Source organism: Carcharhinus amblyrhynchos, chromosome 13, assembly GCF_965287045.1.
Source record: "Carcharhinus amblyrhynchos chromosome 13, sCarAmb.v2.hapA, whole genome shotgun sequence".
NCBI classification, from domain to species: Eukaryota; Metazoa; Chordata; class Chondrichthyes; order Carcharhiniformes; family Carcharhinidae; genus Carcharhinus; species Carcharhinus amblyrhynchos.
The window spans coordinates 73,873,202-73,893,834 of NC_137336.1; the positions used below are offsets into that span (position 1 = coordinate 73,873,202).

The following is a 20,633-nucleotide window of genomic DNA, read 5'->3' on the forward strand; positions in this document are numbered from 1 at the left end:
ACTGACACGGACAATAGTGGAGACGTTATTTACGATACCAATACGTCCAGAATATATTGTTAAATATCTAGTTATTATATGAAAAATCTCAGTGTGGTACTGACCTCAGTCGCTGTATTTTACAGTCCGGATTCTTCAGAGCCGCAGACAAATGTTTCACTCCCAAATCACCCAGATTATTATAACTCAGTTCCAGAGATGTCAGTAACTGGTTTCTACTTAGAGCAGAGGTGAGATCCGCAGCACACAAATCTGTGAAAGCATTATCACTAACACTGGGGATCAGAAAGAGAAAAACAACAGGAATCAGGGTTAATCCTCAGTGTTTTACAGTATATAATTAACAATGATAATGTACAGGGTGGGCACTCAAAAACACAAAGTGATATTGATAATACAAATCTGAAATATAAATAGAACATGTGGCAATATTTGTCGGGTCAAACATACCCTGTAAGGAAAGAAACAGAGTTAATGGTTCACTTTGTGTTTTCATGAACTGGGAAACAGCAGCAAATTAAATTGTTTTAAATGACAAGGAAATGGGGATGGGCAGATTGGGGATGGTTGATGGCAAAGAAAGAAAGAAAGAAAAAAGTGCAGGAGACATTAAATTACAAAAAGGATAATGGTACTAGATAGGATCCTCATATCCTTACATATCACTGGGGCAATATTTGGGATGGTCCGTGAATCAGGAGTGCAGTTTGTGGAAGATAATTGCTGGCAGTTTACTGATATTTGAACTGGAAACTGGATATGTGGCAGTGTGGACAGGGATAAGTAGTTTAACATAATCCACAAAGGACCATTTGTGTACCTCTCCATGTGGGAAAGCAAAGCAGAGGCGAGAGAGAAAGAAACAGTGGGCGTGATCTTACCAGCCTGCTAAGCCAATCAGCTGGCATGGTGAGCTTTAAGATAGGACGAAAGGTGAATTCTTATCTCTTGCGATCTTCCTGGTACATTTTTGCCAGCACAATCAGTGGGCATGAGGTTGATTTCAATATTAATGACAGATTTTACATGACATTAATGAGGCCCAGATACTATCGCTCGAGCTCACTTATCTTAGCCTGCTCACCAGCGAGGATCACAGATGGTCCCCTCCAACGGGGAGGGGGGTTGGTGACAGATGTTTCACTATACTGTGTATACACAGATTGGAGCGCCTGCAGAATCAAGCCCATAGAGCACAGCAAACAGCTTCATCGGCAAGCTGAGACTCCACTGCCCTCCCCATTCCTACTGGCAAAATTCACATTATGGTTTCTATATTGCACAGAGCGCCACAGATTCCCATTACCTACCTCGTCAAAAAACCCTAACCCTAACCTGTTCTACTTTCAAATTTTTGAGAAAACTTTGCCCCATTACTTACTGAGCAAACATCGGGTAAGGAAGGCAGCAAGTCCAAGAACTACCATCGTTGGGGATTAAATCCTGAGCGTTAGCAAATTTTGAACACACTCTCCGCCAAATCAATTGTGCTAACCAACTCCAGTTCTGAACACAATATTACCAGAGCTAGCCAATTAATTTCTGCCAGATGAGGGGAAGTCATACACTCAGGCAGCACAGGTGGAATCACAGATTTGTTATAGAGTAGAAGGACACCATTTAGCCCATGGCGTCCAGATTGATACTGAGCAATTTACTGATTCTCATTCCCCTGCCTTCTCCACGTAACCCTTTCTTTCAAGATAATAGTCCAATTCCTCTTTGAATGCTTTCATTGAATGTGTCTCCATCAGACTTCTAGGTGGAGCATTCCAGACTTTAACCACTCACTGCAGGGGAAGTCCTGGTTCAGGCAATGCTCGCACCATATTTAAAAGGCAGCCAGCATTACTTACGAGAGCGCCCTAGCAGCTGAACAAAGGGCTGAAATCGAAGGTGGCAGATTAAAGGTTACTCCACAATTCACTGATTCATTGAGCTGGTGTTCTTCCAGACTGCTCGGATTCAGGGAGAAGTTGTTCCTTCAGGACAGGAGGAGCAGAAGATCAGCCCATCAACGTGGATAGAAAGGGCCGAGGGGTTGAGCAGACTTGGGCACGTGGTAGCAATGTGGCAAAAGTATTAATGATCTGATATGGTTTGACAAGCTGAATTCAGAACACAATGCTAATATGGATGAAAATGAAATTGATAGAAAGTGCATTTGCACCAGCCAACTGCAATTCCTAGGCAACAGCATAGACTGCCAGAGGTATGTCAGCCTCTCTGGGAGATCTAGACGCAGATTACACAATTACAGTTGGCAAAATGAGTTGTGGAGTTGAGTGAGTGAGTGGCCTAAAGGATGAGCACAGGAGAGCCTCTGGTTAGTATAAAACTTGATGTTGTGTCTCCCATCACTGGTCACCTGAAGCCCCAGATTAGGAATAGTCTGAAGGGCATGCTGGAATGTAGATGGACCCCTAATATTCTTTACTGTCTCACTAAATAAAGGCTTTTGCTTTCGAGGGCAGGGGATAGCGAAGTACATGTTGTTAAGCTATGCTCCTGAGGGGCAGGAGGGAATGGAGTGCAGTTAGTCACCAACTCCTCCTAAGCAGGTGTGGGGAAACAAAGTACCATGGTGAAGATTCCTGCAAGGGAGACACACTGAATGTGCACACGCTTTTTAGATCTTCCATTTATCTTCTGTTACTGTCCAGACGCCTTAAATCAAGTAGACATGTCAAAACCGGGGAAAGTTGAAAAGGCAGAACAGAGTTGGTCACTGGGTGGGAACAAAGAAATAAGATCACTCTGCTTCATCCAGGAACATTGTAAATTAATTGGAAAAATGCACTATGCAATTAAAAAGTACTGGAAAGCTTGAATAAGTGACAACAACTGAGGCAATTACTGTGGCTCATTAGTACTTACAGCAAACACATTCTAAAGTATATGGGGAGGGCAGCTCCCCTAGGTGTAGTGCAGGTCATAACAGATGACCGAGGAACAATTAAAGATATGGAGTAAATAGGACATGGTTGTGATTGTTGAATCAGTTAAAATTAAAACATAACAAATGAGTATCTGTCTCAAAAACTTGGATTGTTTTAAAATTCAAAATATTAAGCTGTAAGTTTGAATAGAGTTATAGTACTTTCAAGGCCAGAAAATGCTTGCAGTTTGCCAGTGATCCAATCTGAACTTTCCAGCCTGAAGACTTGTGTATCTGTGATTTTTGTATCTCTATTTTAATTCATAATTGCAAATTTATGGGAACCAGTTAAATGTGGAAATTTTAAACACAGGCTGGAGGAATCTGAAATAAGTGTAATAATTTAATTGTGTTGCCTACAAAATCAGGCATTGGAAATTGGCTTGAATGCAAGCAAAAGGTTATTCTTATTTCAATTGCATTGCTTTACGGCTTCAAGAACATATAGATGAAAATGAATCGTTTGAAATTGTTTTTATCATTGTTTAGAGTTACATTTGTTAAAGGTTTATCATTCTGGGAAATTAACCTTGTATTGAGTTTTTAATTAAAGGCATTTGGAAGGTTAAAAACACGAGAATGATTATGGAATTCATCTTGTTTATTCTTGTTTTAAAGCATGTGCTACGCTTCTCTGCTTGTTATGTGGGTTGTATGTTTCAAGTTTTAATGTCTGATATTGTGATTTTAACTTAACCCATGTGAGAATGAGACAGTTTTCATTTAGTTGAGTTAATTAATTTTTGGGATTGTTGACATGAATACCTTGGATTGATTTTGGGAAGGTAGAGACCTGAAATTAAAGTGTAAAGGAGAATTGGAATGTTGGGTGCAATACAATTCAATGGAATATTTCAATCTGGCATTGATGTATATTCTACTGAAAGTATAGATGGGGCTAGCTTGCTGATATTTCTGTTCTTGCCTACATTTTCAAAACTTAATTCAGTACTCTGACTGCCATCCAAGGCATCCAGACCATAAGTGGAGAGCAACAACTTCAAAACACCTTTTGATAAGAGCACCTGAAAGTCAAGAAGTAGTTGGCATGATATTGAGATACAGCATAACAGTGCACGTAAGTTATGTATTAAGTTACTACTATGCAGGAAAACAGTCCAAAATTCAAGTGTCTGAAAGTATTTGTAATTATACACTGAAGTGTAGATCTCAGACATGCACTACATGACAAACAACATGGTATAAAACGGTGAATGGGGCTAAAGTGAACAAGTCACTTAACATATTTCACAGAAAATCTGATTTCAAAACAATTGGGACAGAATTAGTCCCTGTCAAAACAAAAACAATGAGCAAAATAATGAAAGGGTAAATAATTTGGATGGCAACAATTAAGGGCCTAGTAGCAAGTAAACCTGGTGAGGAGTATCGATAAGGTAGATATAGATAAATGGAGAACTTAAGAATATTTTAAGTCCATGCATGATGTTATTTTGAATAATGTTGAGTAAGGTTGTCTGCAGGTAGGGGAATATCAGGGAGAAAGGAGCATCAATCTAATTATTCAGAGATCACATTCAAGTTAATATTAATGGAATTAACACTAATTATGTGGAGGGGAATCTGCGTCTAAAAATAAGTGAATTTTCCTATTACACAGATTGTCCCACTCACTAAAGAGAATAATAATAATAATGAGACAAGACATGAAAGAATAAGACAGCATAGCTGAAAAAAGAAAGTCACAGACTGACAGGCAGTTCAGGATTTAGAGAGTGATCAGCAAATTGAAAAATTAAAAAGTACCATAATTCAGTGATAGCATAATGGTGAAGGTGTGACCAGAGCGCAGCGGTCTCCAACCACAGTGGTATAGCCATATAACGTGATTATGACAGGTGATATGTGCACACTCGTTGATTATACTTTACTAAAAAAGCTGGTGTGGAACAACATTAATGTTTTCACCGGGACCTATTCACTCTGGTGACATTCGTAGAATTGTGGGAGGCACCGACGGTGAATGTGAGGGACAACACATACTACACCCCGGATAGTACATTCAGCTACCAACCGGAGTAACAGGACAATGGACCAAGCAAAATAATGCCCGGATATTGGATTGAGTAACTTTCACCAGTTGGCAGATGCAAATAATCACACCATTGTGTGAAAGAACTATGGCAGAGCATATAGTTTCCATGCCTGTAAAGGCATGCCCTTAGAGAGGGGCCGGGCATGCCAATCCGAATCGTTGATCCAGGTTGCGAATGATTTGAGAAAGGATGGAATGGGAAAATAGTACTGAAACCTGGTACTATAATGTCCCCCATAGAATGATGATTTGAGATGGATTTAAAAAGGGATGGCCTGTCTGTAACAGTCTCTGAGATGGGACTCAAGAGATGAAAAAGTCTCAGGTGTTAGAGACCAGATCAGAAACTCTAAGATATGTTATGAACTTCGACTAGACCCCAATTTTTTTTTAAACTTTGGCATTATGTAAGAATAAGCCTTTTTGCTTGTTATGATTTAATTGACCCACTAGGAAATTTTTACTGAAACAAACTTTATTTAAGAACACAGATAGAATAACAAAAAGAATTAGCATAAATTTACCAATTAAAATACTTAAACAAAAATAATTCTTAACAGTTATCCATCTCTATAGTTCCAATGAAAGCAGTATCCTCAAAGACATAAATGCCACTTTACAATTAGCATTAAACAGACATGCTCACATGGGTGCTAAATTTCCAGCCTTTTAACCCTCCCTGGATAGATACGGACACACCTGGATTTCTGACTCTCACACAGTACCCTAGAGAAAGATCTACCCCCTAAACAGTCGAATCTCGGAGAAAGAGATTCATTTCCTGGCAGGTTCCTAGACTCAAAATCCAGATTAAAAAAAGACACAGGAAAATCAACCTCTCTGTAAAGATCCTAAGCAGCAAAACTGAACTGGGCACCTCTGCAAATCTAGACCTGCCCAGTCACTTGAACTTCATTAACTTAATTTTCAATCAACCTAATCAAGTCCTACTCTGAAAAAAACACCTAGGGTAACACTAAAATAACCCTGCAGAAGTCCAGACCAAGTGAAACATTACAGCAATTAAGATCAATTATGCTGCTGCAGTAATAAGAGGGCGTCAGTTACAGAACAAGCAGCACTGGTGTTAGAACAGACTGCTAAAAAGAAAAAAATCTTGCATAGGAACATGACTCTGATATATTTGTTAAAGGCACAGTATCACCACAAAGGCATTTTGGGTATTAAAGGGATATATAATTCAAATACTGGGTTTATGGAGACATTAATGCAATATCACAAAACCTGGCCTTGAGGGCAAGTATCACATAGATAGATTTGGTTGTGCTCATGTTAAATGTTATAATCTTACTATCTATGGTCATTAAAAACCTACCCAATGTCTAAACATGGTAAAGCTTCCCCCAGATGGATTAGTCAGGATTGGGAAAGCTAAAATTCTACTGCATGATGAGCACCTAAGGGCAATCTTTAATATTTCCAGGTTATTAAAAGTCTTACATTCCACATGCTATGATCATCTCAATGCTATGAAATGAGTCAAAGTTGACCTGCAGAGGATCATTGATGATTTTACTTACAGAATTACACCTGAATCTCGGATACTAAATAAACGTATATTGGGAAATTTCAGGGGACTATTTGGAAATGCAAAGTTGCTCGTTAATTCAGTACAACAATAAGGAATATTAGGGCTACAGAGGGCCGAGTCAAAGGATAGTCATGCAATAAACTTGTTAGAGATCTGATAGATGAGGTTAGGTCCGACATTGAAGATTTCAGATTTGGAACCATTCCCCAACATTTACTTATCTCTCTGTACAAAATAATTTTTCTTATTGGTTACTGAGACAGGCACGAATTGATGGTCACTCGACTGGATGGGGGCCCAGCGAAAGGAGCTCTAAAATTCACCATGGTAGCCCCACAGGAGAGTACATTCAATGGAATCTTTAAGGATAGCTAGGTATTTGAATTAGTGGAGACAAAGAAAGGGGGCTGGGTTTAAAGGAAATATGACCCAAAAGGAAGGCCTAGCATATGCAAGCACTATGGAATGCTGCTCAGAATCAGATTATATAGTATGTCTTTACTGGACTCTTCAGCTTCTATAATCCAACAGTAAGTTAATCATTGATATTGTGCCATTGAAGGAGACATTTGAAGGTATACCCCACACAGTGGTGCATAGTCACACCGGAGACATAAATAAACTCTGGGGGCTTACTTTGTAGAAGTAAGCATAGTTTGCCTCTGCAAGTTACAGATTCACTGAATGAGGGGAATTCCACCTGACCAGGAAAACATCAGCTTACTTGTTTGATACCAAGTGGGATAACTCATTGTACATCAACATGACACCAGGGAAAACGGTCTGGTGGGAGGTTATAGAAATTGCCAATGAATATGTCAGGTGCTCCAAGATAAAGGACGAATACTAGTGAACCAAGCTACGCAGACTGCCACCAGATTGAAACAATCAAGGGGATACCACTGGTGGGATGTATTTGTTCCATGAATGGAAGAAAATTGCCTTACTGGTGGGAATTAATTAGGATGGAGATGGCAGGGATAATGTTATTATGGGACAGCAAAATGTGCTGTTAAGATCTGATAAATTGCCAGATCTGGCAGTACCTCACTATGCTCCTAGGACACCCTATATAAAAAAACAGAAAGGGGAAGTTAGAAGTTGAAGTTTATAGCAGAGCAGCTTAGGATACTATGAGACATCTGGACGAATGGCCATCTGAAGGATTGAGAGAGGGGTTCTCAATATCATACTGGCCTTTTTGAATGGTCACCCAATGGCCAAAGGGGGGACTAAAAGAGTTAATGATCACACAATAAAAATCTCATAAGTTGCCAGACTGAGAAAAACTACGGGTCTTGATCAAAACCGACCCAGAAAAATGTCAAGGGCTAAAAACTACACACAAGATACCTTTGAATTGTGCAGTTTTACTGTGTGATGATACTGTGCCTTTAAGAAATGTATTTTAATTATGTTTCTCTGAAGGTTTTACAAGCTGGTCCAAGTATTTTATTAGTACTGTTTTACCTGTAACCTGTGTCCTTTAATTGTTACTGAAGCAATACAATGGACATGTTTATTTTTAATCTGGATTAATGCAATGTCCTGGGATGGTATGATCCATTGGAATTGCTGGTTGGAGCACAAGTAACAGGTTAGGTGATGTTCCACAGAAAAGTCCAAGTATTAAGTTTTGCTTTTCAATAATAGTCTGAGGTGAAGAGATTTAAAAACAGGAACGTTATGTTGCAGCTGTATAGGATGCTGGTGAGGCCACCCTGGAGTACCGTGTACAGTTTTGGTCTCCTTACTTGAGAAAGGATACACTGGCACTGGACGGGGTGCAGAAGAGATTCACTAGGTTGATTCCGGAGTTGAGAGAGTTCGCTTATGAGAACAGACTGAAAAAAGTGCATTTATACTCACTGGGATTCAGAAGAATGAGGGGACATCTTATAGAAACACATAAGATTATGAAGGGAATAGATAAAATAGAAGCAGGGAAGTTGTTTCCACTGGCGGGTGAAACTAGAACTAGGGTGCATAGCCTCAAAATAAGGGGGAGCAGATTTAGGACTGAGTTGAGGAGGAACTTCTTCACACAAATCTGTGGATTTATGGATCTCTGGAATTCCCTGTTCAGTGGAGTAGTTCAGGCTGCCTCATTGAATGTTTTTAAGGCAAGGATAGATACATTTTTGAACAGTAAATGAATTAAGGGGCGGGTAAGTGGAGCTGAGTCCACAAAAAGATCAGTCATGATCTTATTGAATGGTGGAGCAGGTTCAAGGGGGCAGATGGCCCACTCCTGCTCCTAGTTCTTAAGGACAAAATAACATAAGAGTAGCAACAGTGCTTTTCCCCTCTGGAGTTGGAAATTCTGCTGTCTGAGTTGCTGTTAGAAGCTGGCGAAAGCTTTCTTCAGAGATTTTCTGGTAAATTCCAGGACAGGTAAGTTTCAGAATTTTAACTCAACATTCAAAGGACCAATTCACAGCAGGTGTTAAAACACTTCAAAATCCAGAATCACATGTGCATACTTGCTTTTTGTGCTTAGACTAGAATGGGATGTATGTTTGTGGGGTGCTATTTGACTTGAAACATGTTAGATAGCCAGCTGCCAAGATTTAAACTATATCATGTTTGATGCTTATAATTAATTAAGTGGACACTTATAAAATTATGTTAAATCATTTATTATATTTTAACTGTGTTCTTAAATGAATTTTGATTAAAGTTTTCTAGTTGGTCACTTGAATCATACCTGGAGTGAAACACGTATGCTCACCTGTGCCAAATTGAAATGAAAAACTTAAGATCTAGGTTTTATCTTCATAAGACAGCTTGGAGTTTCTGACATGGGTCTAAACAAGTATCATCCCAATAAGAGACAATGGAAAAGGGGAGTTGAGGATCTACTGGTTAGAAAGATATCTTCATAGTTGTGTAGAGAGAAATACGTGCTTGGTGAAATTATATTAAGGTTACTGAGAACAAGTTGTAATTGAACAACTATACCCTTATGTATGCATGAAGTAAACCTAATCGGTAATTGTGACTGGATATAGATATAACTTTTGTGAAAATGTACATATTTGATTGACATATGCTAATTTCTTGCAACCAGGTCTTAACTATAAATGTCTGTTTAATTCCTGGATTGAGGATTTCCTTAGTGAAGCACTAGTTAAAGCACTGGGGCCAGTCCGTACTATAATTTGTAATAAAGGAATTGTCTGAAACTCCAAAAGTTTTTGTCTGGCTTTCTCGAGAGTGAAGTGAAGTGCACTATAGCCAAATAGTTGTATTTTTCTCCCAACAGTGATGATGGGAGAAATGAAATATGATTCTCCCTTGTCAGTTTCCTCACCACCTGTTATATTCTGTCTTTTAGGACTCAGCCAGTTCTATGTCCAGTGATGCTACTGAGACACTCTCGGTGATGGAAATTGAAGCCCCCACTCAGAGTGCATTCTTTGTCTTTGCCATCCTCAGTGATTCCTGCAAGTGGTATTCAACATGGAGAAGTAGTGAGTCATGAGCTGAGAGAAGATGATGTGTGGTAATCAGCAGGAGGTTTCTTTGCCCACCTTTGGCCAGATGCTATGAAGCTTTACGGGCTCTAGAGTTGAAGTTGAGGACTCCCAGAGCAACTAGTTCCCAGCAATTACCAATGTTGTCTCTGTTCTGCTGGTGGGACAGGACATACCTAGAGATGGTGATCTGGGACATTATCTGTAAGGCTTGATTCCATGAGTATGACTATGTCAGGCTGTCATTTAACTAGTCCGTGAGACAGCTCTCCCAATTATGACACAAGCTCTCAGACATTAGTAAGGAGGACTTTGTAGTTTCAACAGGGTTGAATTTGCCACTGTTCTTTCAAATGCCTAGGTTGATGATAACTACTTCATTTAACATCAATCCTTTCAAATTTTCTATAGCAGCTCGATACAACAAAGTGATTTGCCAAGACATCCCAGAAGGCATTTAATAGACAACCACATTTCTGTGGATCCGGAGTCACATGTTGGTCAGACTGGACAAGGATGGCAGAGTTCAATACTGGATATGCTCAGACTATAGATCCTCAATCCAATTCATTTATTTAGCTGCATCATATGTTGCTTCCGCTGCTTGTTATGCAAATTGCCGTGGTAATTTCACCAGGTTTACATCTCATCTTTAGATACACTCAAGTCATTAATACACAAAAAATAGTAATGATACTATATCAACTGCTGAGAACCCCACGCTATGATTCCTCCATTGAAAAATTAACAACTGTCTGTTCCCTGTTACTCAGACAACTTTGCAAACATACTAGCACTGTCCTTTTAATTTTCTGGCCTTCAAGTTTGTGCCCAGCTTATTATGTGTCTATTAAAAACAGACAGTGCTTTTGATAAATACAAATATTGATAACACTTCTGTTAATATCAATATACATGTTATTAAAAACACTGTTCATTATTAATAATTACAACATTCAGATTGTTCTGTATTATGATTATTGCCATTGGCAGCTAAGCAGAGCTGCAATTCCTTTCCTAATCCTCACCACCTCAATCTCTTGTTTCCCTTTCAAGATATCCTTAAAACCCTCCTCGTTGACTTAGCTTTTAGTCACTTGTCCTAATAACACCATGACTAATAGTAATAAGACCTCCAATTATCAGAAACACATTCTCAGTTTCTGTATTTTACAGTCGAGTTCCTCAGTCACAGACTGATAGTGAAATTGACATTGGTCAGAATTTGTCAACCATTCTTACTCTGAGAATCACAAATCCCATAAAACAAGGCCGTGATGAGCTGAAATTCCACCCTGGTAACTGCAGTTTACCAAAGCATGTCGAAATTTTTCACGTGGCTGCATTGACTCAGACTGCACCGACTCAGGCTGCACTCAAACTACACAAGAGCCCAAAATCACGGAGCACTGTGCAAAACACTGAATGCAAAGCACTCTTCCAAAGTCAACCCATTGTAACGTGTGAACAAATTGGACAACATCTTTCTTTAAAAGGTTCCTGCTTTTTGTTTTCATTTAGTATTTGAATAATTTGTTGCTTTTGACACAGATCACATTTGTCAGCATACAGTTACATAAGAGATGCTTTCATGTGAGAATGGGGTCATCTTGGCTAACATAAAGCTTTGTTTAACACAAATTTCTAGTGGATCCCTTGGGATGTAACTCATGAGCAATTAATGTAGTTTGTTAACTGCCTCATTGAGCAGTTTTTTTTTATTTTTAAGCAAGCTTGCAAACTTAAACATCTATAATCGGAATGAAAATTTAACTAAATTGAACATGTGATATGCCACATAAAACTGAATAAACATTTAATTGTTTTGTTCATATTTTTACTCTGATACATGTTAATGAAAATAATTTGAGATTACTATGTAAATGTTGCACTCCTGAATCTCTCAGTTTATTATAATTCACATTCAGACTCATTAGTGACGAGTTTGTACAGAGAGGGAGATGAGAATGTGTCAGGGTACTACTGTCCAGACTGGAGATCAGATAGGAATCAGAATAAATTGTGGTCTCAATTATAATCATGGTCTCAATATTACTATCCATTGTAATAATAATGTGAAGTGTTTATTAATTACTCTATTGCCGATACTGACAATAATTTACTGTGTCAGGCATTCAGTCATGATAAACAATTTCAGAGTCTGGTACTTACTTCAGTTTCCGTATTTTACAGTCCGAATTCCTCAGAACCACACATAGTCGTTTCATTCCTGAATCTCCCAGGTTATTGTAACTCAACCTAAATAGGGAAAGTGAGAATTACATTAAAATTAGCTAGGTTTTCAACTTGGAAGCGTGAATCAGGAACTGAGTTTATTTTCAGGGATGAAAAAAAACACCACTGGTGGAAAACTGAATAAGTTGAGACTTTTTTGTGGGGATACCATTAGTTGCTTGGAGATGGGTTTTCTCTTCACTTTGAGCCAGCAGGGATGGGAATGGAGAAGGGACAGATGGGACTGATTTAGAATCACGTCAGCCATGACTGAGGTTGCTGGTTGCCCTGAGGGCAAGATCTTTGGTTTGTTTCAAAGCCTCCGCAGCACCAGGGCTAACCAGGATGTCAGAGACACTGTCCAGCATGCTTAACATCAACCTTGAATAAAATGTTGAGTTGGGTGATTGAGGGAGTTAGGAAAGGAAGAGAAGAGATGCTCTTTTGCTTAGTGCTATCTACCTCAGCTTTCAGGAAGTGGTCTTATTCCACTATAGGAGAAGAGGCTGGTCATTTGGTGATTATATAGTAAGTGATTAAGATTTATTTTATTTTCCATGTTCAAAATAGCCCAGCAACTGGTGGAAGGTTAATAAAGTAAATAAAAACAGAAGTAAAAATACACAATTGAGAATAAAGCTAATTAGAATATATTAAGGATGGCCATGGCATCATGTTGTGTGGCACTACCACCGTGCTAAATGGGATAGATTTTGAACAGAGCTAGCAACTGAAGACTGGGCATCCAGGCACTGTAGGCCATCGGCAGCAGCAGAACCGTATTCAACTACAATCTGTAACCTCATCGCCCGGCATATCCTTCACTCTACGTTATCACCAAATTAGAGGATCAACCCTGATTCAAATGAAGAATGCAGGATGGCATGCCATGAATAACACCAGGCATAACTAAAACTAGGTGTCAACCTTGTGAAGCTACAACACAGGACTACTTGCATACCAAGTGACAGGCAGAGCTAAGCGATCCCATAACCAACAAATCAGATTTAAACTCTGCAGTCTTGTTACATTTAGACATGAATGGCAATGGACAATTAAATAACCGGGTCTACAAAAATTCCCATTTTCAATTAGCAAGGAGCCCTGCATGTCGTACTAAAGGCTGAAGCATTTGCAACAATCTTCAGCCAGAAATGTGGAGTGGACAACCTCCTCCAGACGTCCCTAGCATCACAGATTTAATTGTTCAGCTAATTCAATTCACTTTACATGATAAAGAAATGGCTGAAGATGCTGGATTCTGAAAAGGATATGGACCCTGACAATATTCCAGCAATAATCCTGAAGACTTGTGCTTTAGAACTTGCCATGCCCCTCACTAAAATATTCCTGTACAGCTGAATGCTGGCATCTACTGTGCAACATGGGAAGTTGCTCAGTTAAGTCCTGTACACAAGAAACAGACAAATCCAAACTGAACTTCAGGAGGTGAGGTGAGATGAGATGAGAATGACTGCCCATGACATCAAGGCAGTATTTGACAGAGTATGGCATCAAGGAACCATAGAAAAACTGGAGTCAATGGGAATCATGGGGGAAACTCTCCACTGGTTGGAGTCATACACGGCACAAAGGAGGATAGTTGTAGTGGTTAGAGGTCAATTATCTCAGCTCCACAACATTACCGTTGTTATTCCTCGGGGTAGTGTTCCAGGCCCAAATATTTCAGCTGATTCATCAATGATCTTCTATCATAAGGTCGGAAGTGAGTATATTTGTAGATGACTCCAAAATGTTCTGCATCATTTGCTGGAGTAGGTACCGAGGAGATATCAGGGGTAAGTTTTTCACTCGGGGTGGTGAGTGAGTGGAATTGGCTGCCGTCGGTGACGGTGGAGGTGAACTCGTTGTGGTCTTTTAAGAGACTTCTGGATGAGTACATGGAGTTTAATGGGATTCAGGGTTATAGATAGACCTGGTAGGTAGGGATATGATCGGCACAACTTGTGGGCCAAAGGGCCTGTTTGTGCTGTAGTGTTCAATGTCCATTTGCAGCTCCTCAGAAACTGAAGCAGTTTGTGTCCAAGCGCAGCAACACCTGGACAATACGCCGGCTTCAGCAAATAACATTTACGTCACACAAGTGCCAGAAATGACCACCTTCAATAGGATAGATTATAACAACGAACCTTTGACAATTAATGGCATCACCCCCGTACAGGATCTCCTGTCCCTGACTTTAATGTGATGTTGTGAGACTTCTTATAGTGTTTACCCCAGCACAATGCCGGCATCTCCACATCATGTCAAGGGATATCCAGAGTTGGATAAGGGGAAAAAAAAGGCAGCTTATGGTAAATACTGAGGGCTCAAAAAAGCCCTAGCTGAGGTTAGGAAGTGTAGGGGGTTACTTAAGGAATTAGGAGCGAAGAGGGTGCATGCAAAATAAGGCAGGTAAATTTTATAATTATTGTAAAGGTAGGAGGATGACCAGGGAAAGAACCGATTAGGGACCAATGTAGCAATTTGTGTGTGGAGCTGGAAGACGTAGGTGAGGTTTTAAATGAGTAATTTGCATCTTTGTTCACTATAAAGGCGGCTGCAATAGGTATAGGTCTGAATCCAATGGCTTAGAGGTAGGAGAGTGATGGTCAAATGATATTTTTGTGACCGGGAAGCCTGTATCCAATGTGTTCCACAGGGATCAAAGCTGGGTCCTTTGTTGTTTGTAGCGTACACTACTGATCCGGAGGTGAATTTAAGAGGTATGATAAATAATTTTGTTGATGACACAAAAATGTGATGTGGTAAATAGTGAAGGGAAAAGCCTTGAATAACAGAACAATCTGGACCAGCTGGTTAGATGAGCAGATCATTTGCAAATGGAATTTAACCCTGAAAAGTGTGAGGCAATGTAATTTGGGATGATTAACAATGTAAGGGAATATACAATAAATGGTCAGACCCAAGGAAGTAGATGATCAGAGGGAACTTGCTATGCATATCCATAGATCTCTATGGGCAGGTAGGAAAACTGGTTAAGAAGGCATATGGGATACTTGCCTTTATTAACCAAGGCATTGGATATAAGAGCAAGGAGGTTATGATGGAGCTATATAAAATACTGGTTGAGCCACAGTTAAAGTACTATGTTCAGTTCTGGTCACCACATTATAGGAAGGAAGTGATGGCACTAGAGAAAGTGCAGAGAAGATTTTCCAGGGTGCAGCCTGGGTTGGAGCATTTCAGCTATTAAGAGAGATTGGATAGGCTGGAGCTGTGTTCCTTGGAGCAAAGAAGTCTGAGGGGGGACCTGATTGAAGTGCAAAAATCATGAGGGGCATTGATACAGTAGATAGGAAAGAACTTTTCCCCTTAGTAGAGAGATCAATAACCAGAGGTCATGGATACTAGAGGCTTATAGAAGACGTGAGGAAGATCTTTTTTTCACCCAGAGGACAGTGAGAATCTGGAACTCAGTACCTGAAAGGGTGGTAGAAGTGGAAACCCTCACAACATTTAAGGAATATTTAAATGAGCAAGGCTATAGGCCAAGTGCTGAAAAATGGGATTAGGACAGATAGGTCCTTCTTGGCCAATGTGGGCATGGTGGGACAAAGTGCCTCTTTCATGCTGTATTACCCCCTGATAGCAGAGTTCAGGACATCAACTTGGAATTGGACATGAACTTAGAAAGGGAGAAGGTCGTTCCAATCATCATGACCCAACAACACTGACAGGACAAACAAGGAGGCGCTACATAGGCTGTTTGAGGACTCAGACACCAAATTAAGAAGCAGATTCTCAAAGATCACAATCTTTGCATTATTACCACATGCAATTTGGACAAATCAGATTGGAGAGATAAATGCGTGACTCAAAGACTAATGTGGAAGAAGTGGGTTCTCATTCATGGGGCACTGGCACCAGTAGTGATCTGGGACAGTCTACACCCAAATAGTGCGTGGACTGGTGTTCTTGCAAACCACATATGAGGGAAGTAGAGGGGATTTCAAACTAAATAGTGGGGGCAAGGGATCAAATTTGGGAAGATGTAATAAATCAAAGTGTACAGACAAGGCAAAAGAGAAAATTATTATTGGGGGAAAAAAATAATAGCAGCTCAACAGATGAGAATGCAGTTTGTAAAAGGATAAAACTATAGATTCTGTATATGAATACACATATCATTCAAAACAATACAGGCATCATTAGAGACATGCCTGCAGGAGAACATGGATGCGAACATGAATATTAAAGTGTACAGGAAGACAAGGAAATGAAAAATATGTGAAGCAGTGGCTCTGTTAGTTAATGATAATATTAGCATATAGCAAAGGATGACTGAAACCAGGATGTGGAAATGGTTTGGGTCGAGATGAGAAATGATAAAGGCAAGAAGTCACTTGTGGGAGTTGTGTATAGTTTGCCTAAGAGTAAGTACATGGTAGATTGATGGATAAAGGAAGAAAATAATTGGAGCTTGTCAGAAAGACACGATCATAATAAAAGAGAGAGATCTTAATTTTTATTGGGACTGGAAATGTCAGATGGGCAAAGATAGCTTAGATAAGGGATTCATTGAATGTTTTCAGGACCGTTTCATAGAACAGTATTTTCTGGAGCCATCCAGAGAGCAGACTATAGTTGACTTGCATTGTGAAACAAGATTAGAATAATTTCTGATAAGGTTCATCCGGACCAAAAATGTTGGCTCCATTCTCTTTCCACAGGCGCGGTCAAATCTGCTGAGATTTGAGCATTTTCTGTTTTTGTTTTAAATTATTGCATCCACAGTATTTTGCTTCTATCTTAGGTTCATTAAATAATAATGAAGGCACCAGGACAGGAAGATCCCATAGGCTGGAAGGGCTAGAAAATTCAGCCCAAAGGCATGAAAAATGTATTGATTGAAGTGAGCTGGAAATTTAGGTTAAGGGATAGATCACAGATGCAGTGAGAAACAATTAAGAGGACATTTTATAATTCACAGAATAGATACATTCCAACAAGTAAGAAAGTGTCCAGAGAACTGACCCACCATTTATGGTTAACTAGAGATTAAATATTGTATTGATCTTAAACAAAGTGTATGGTTGTGCAAAAACATTTGCAGGTCAGAAGGTTGAACAGGGTATAAGGAACAGCAAAGGATGATGAAAAGACTAAAATAAGGGAAAAGTATGAGAGCTAGCGAGAAATATAAAAATGGATGAAAAGTTTTTGAGAATATTTAAAAAAGAGTTAACAATGTGAACATTGGTCCTGCAGAAAGTGAGTCTGGATAATTGATAATGGAAAGCCAGGAGAGGCAAATGAATTATACAGCTATTTTGCATCAGTCTTCACAATAGAGGATACAAACACATTCCAGGGGTAGCTATAAACCAAGAAATGGGAAAGATAATCTCAGGAAAATTACTAATAGAAGAGATATGGTCCTAATTTTTGGGGCTGTGGGCTGACAAGTATCAGTGTAGGTGATAATTTTAAAGATCTTTAACTTTCTGAAGTTAAGGCACTAACAAGATTACTAATAAAGAGTTAATGACTTCAAATTAGACTCATGAACGAACAGAGCAAGTTATTTATATACATGTTAACAGAGTAAATGATTTTAAATGACCTAAAACATATATTGACTTTTAAATGCATCCCTTAAGTATAAAATTGACCATTTCAGTCGAAGACAAATTCTGCAAGCTATCATGGTTTAAGTAAAAATTTCATCAGCATCTTTTAAAAAAAATCTTAGAGTAAGCAAGGTCAGTAATGTGAAACATTTATCAAATTGGAATTTCATTGTTCAGCTCAGATGCGTGTATTCACTGTTACCTGTATTGGCAAAGAACTAAATTCAAATCCACTCTGACCTTTGAGAGGTATAGCAACGAGAAAGTTGAGGTTTGCCATTGAATTTAAGGAACAAATAGAAAACTATAAGATTGAATGGCAGACTGCTGCTGCTAGGAAAACCTATCAGTTATTATTGATTTCTATGCAATGAAGATGATTTGATTTAATGCTAAATTAAAGGCAGGTAATTTGATTAAGAAAACGTGTAACCGTACCGTTTTTTACTGATGACTGCTCAGACTAGCTCTGAGGTTATCTGCTGACCCTTGAGATAAAATCTCCCTCGGCAACTGGTCTTAATAAATTTTTATATTTCATACAGTGACATAGGCTTCCTGAGTGTTATTGCCACCTCACGGAAAACTCAGCTTAAAGCAGGCATTGATGGAATTTATCCTGGGGTCTGAATAGAAATGGCAGGTGAGATAGTTGATGCACTGATTTTAATTTTCCAGATTGCCTAGATTCAGGAAAGGTCACATTCGATTGAAAAATAGCAAATGTATTTCCATTATTCAAGAAGGGAGGGAGAGAAAGAGAGAGAGAGAGAAACTGCAAGGCAGTCAGCATTATACTAGAAAAATGTTAGATGTTGCAGCAGGCTTTTGACTCTGCCTGACTACCCTGATCTTATCAATGTGGTTTTTGAACAGGAAATCACGTTTAACCAACTTATTAGACTTTTTGAGGAAGTTACACTTGCTATGGATAAAGGGGGTCTGGTGATGTACTGTACATAGATTTCCAGAGATATTGGATAAAGTTCTACAGCACAGGTTAATGCACAAAATAAAAGTGCATATTATAGTGCGTTATAAATTGGCTTGGATTAGAAGATCAGCTGGCTCACAGGAAGTAGAAAGAAGGCAAAAATTGGTCTTTCCTCAGTCTGGCAAGAAGTAACGAGTGCCATAGGCATCGGTACTGGGACATCAGCTACTTACAATTCATATAAATGACTTGGATGAAGGGATTGAATTTTTGCCAAATTTGCTGAAGACACAAATAGAGGTCAGAAAGTAAGTTGTGAAGAGAACATAATGAGATTATGTGATGAGTGAGTGGCAAAAATCTGGCAAATGGAATAGAATGTGGGTAAATGTGAAATTGTTCATTATGGCAGGAAAAATAAAGCAGATAGAGGAGCCCAGCACATCACTGTAAAAAATAAAGCTGAAGCACTTGCAACCACCTTCAACCAAAGTGCTGAGTGGCTGAACCATCTATGTCAGCCTACTCCTATAGTCATCAGCATCACAGATGCTAGTCTTCAGTCAATTCAACTTCTTGCTGAAGGCATAGGATACTTCAATAACTGACAATATTCTAGAAACAGGATGAAAGACTTGAGCTCCAGAACAAGCAAAACTCTATAGCCAAGCTGTTCAGGTACAGCTACACCACTTTTACTCGGCGATGTGGAAAATTGCCCAGGTATGTTCTCTATGTAAAAAGAGCTAATTCAACTCTGTCAATTAGCACCATCAGTATGCTCAATCATCAGCAAAATGATGCAAGCTGCCTTCAACTCTGTTATCAACCAGCAATTACTCAGCATTAACAGTTCTTTCAAAGAGTCACATGTGCTGTGGAGAAAGTAAACCAGTTGATCTATTGTATTTAGATTTACAGAAGGCATTTGATAAGGAGTAACATCAATGGTTACTGCAGAAAATAAAACCTCATGGTGTAAAGGGTCAATTTATTGGCATGGATTGAAGGTTAGCTAGCTAACAAGAAACAGAGTTCACATAAATAAATCTTTTTCTGGTGTGCAAAATGTGATGAGTGGTGTGTCACAGGGATCAGAGCTGGGGTCTCAACATTTTTAACATTTAAATAACTTGGATGAAGGGACTGAAGATATGGTTGCTAAATTTACTGACTGACAAAGATAGGTAGGTAAAGTAAACAGTGAAAAGAATATGAGACTACAAAAGGTACATAAATACGTTAAGTGAGTGAACAAAGATCTGGCAAATGGAATAGAATGTGGGTAAATGTGAGATTGTCCATCTTGGCAGGAAGAATGAAAAAGAAGCCATCATCTAAAAGGTCAGAGTTTGCAGAGCTCTGAGATGCAGAAGAACCTCGTGCACGAATCACAAGGCTAGTATAAAGGTAAAACAAGTAATTAGAAAAGCCAATGGAATGTTATCATTCATTGTGAGGGGAATTGTTTACACAAGTAGGTGAGACCACATCTAGAGCATTGTACACAATACTGGCTTCCTTATTTAAGGAAAGATGTAAATGGTTTAGAAGCAATTCAGAGAAGGGTTATTGGGTACACTGAGGGAGAATTTAGCATGGCCAATGTGCAGTGATCCCGAGTTATAGGTTCACTGACTAGACAAAATGTCTTTCCATAACCACCTGTCAGTATCTTGACGGGTTTTTTAGCTATGAGAAGTTGAAGAAACTTGATTTGTTCTCACTGGAGCAACGGACTCCAGAATACCAGAAATGGTTGGGTTGCTTACGAGGAAAGATTGGCGGTTAGGTTTGTATCCACTGCAGTTGAGAACAAACAAAGAAGATAGAAAATTACAGCACAGG

At 39.1% G+C, this 20,633-nt stretch overlaps 1 protein-coding gene across 2 annotated transcripts in view; it reads right to left on the bottom strand.

Annotated features, from left to right (window-relative positions):
* LOC145351986 (NACHT, LRR and PYD domains-containing protein 3-like) overlaps positions 1 to 20,633 on the bottom strand; it is an 87,135-nt gene that overhangs the window by 19,880 nt on the left and 46,622 nt on the right. For both annotated transcript variants that reach the window (XM_080201835.1, XM_080201836.1), the window contains 2 exons: positions 12,195 to 12,281; positions 105 to 275 (listed from right to left, as the gene is read on the bottom strand). In XM_080201835.1, the coding sequence (XP_080057961.1) occupies positions 105 to 275; positions 12,195 to 12,281 (258 nt within the window). The remainder of the gene's footprint in view (positions 1 to 104; positions 276 to 12,194; positions 12,282 to 20,633) is intronic.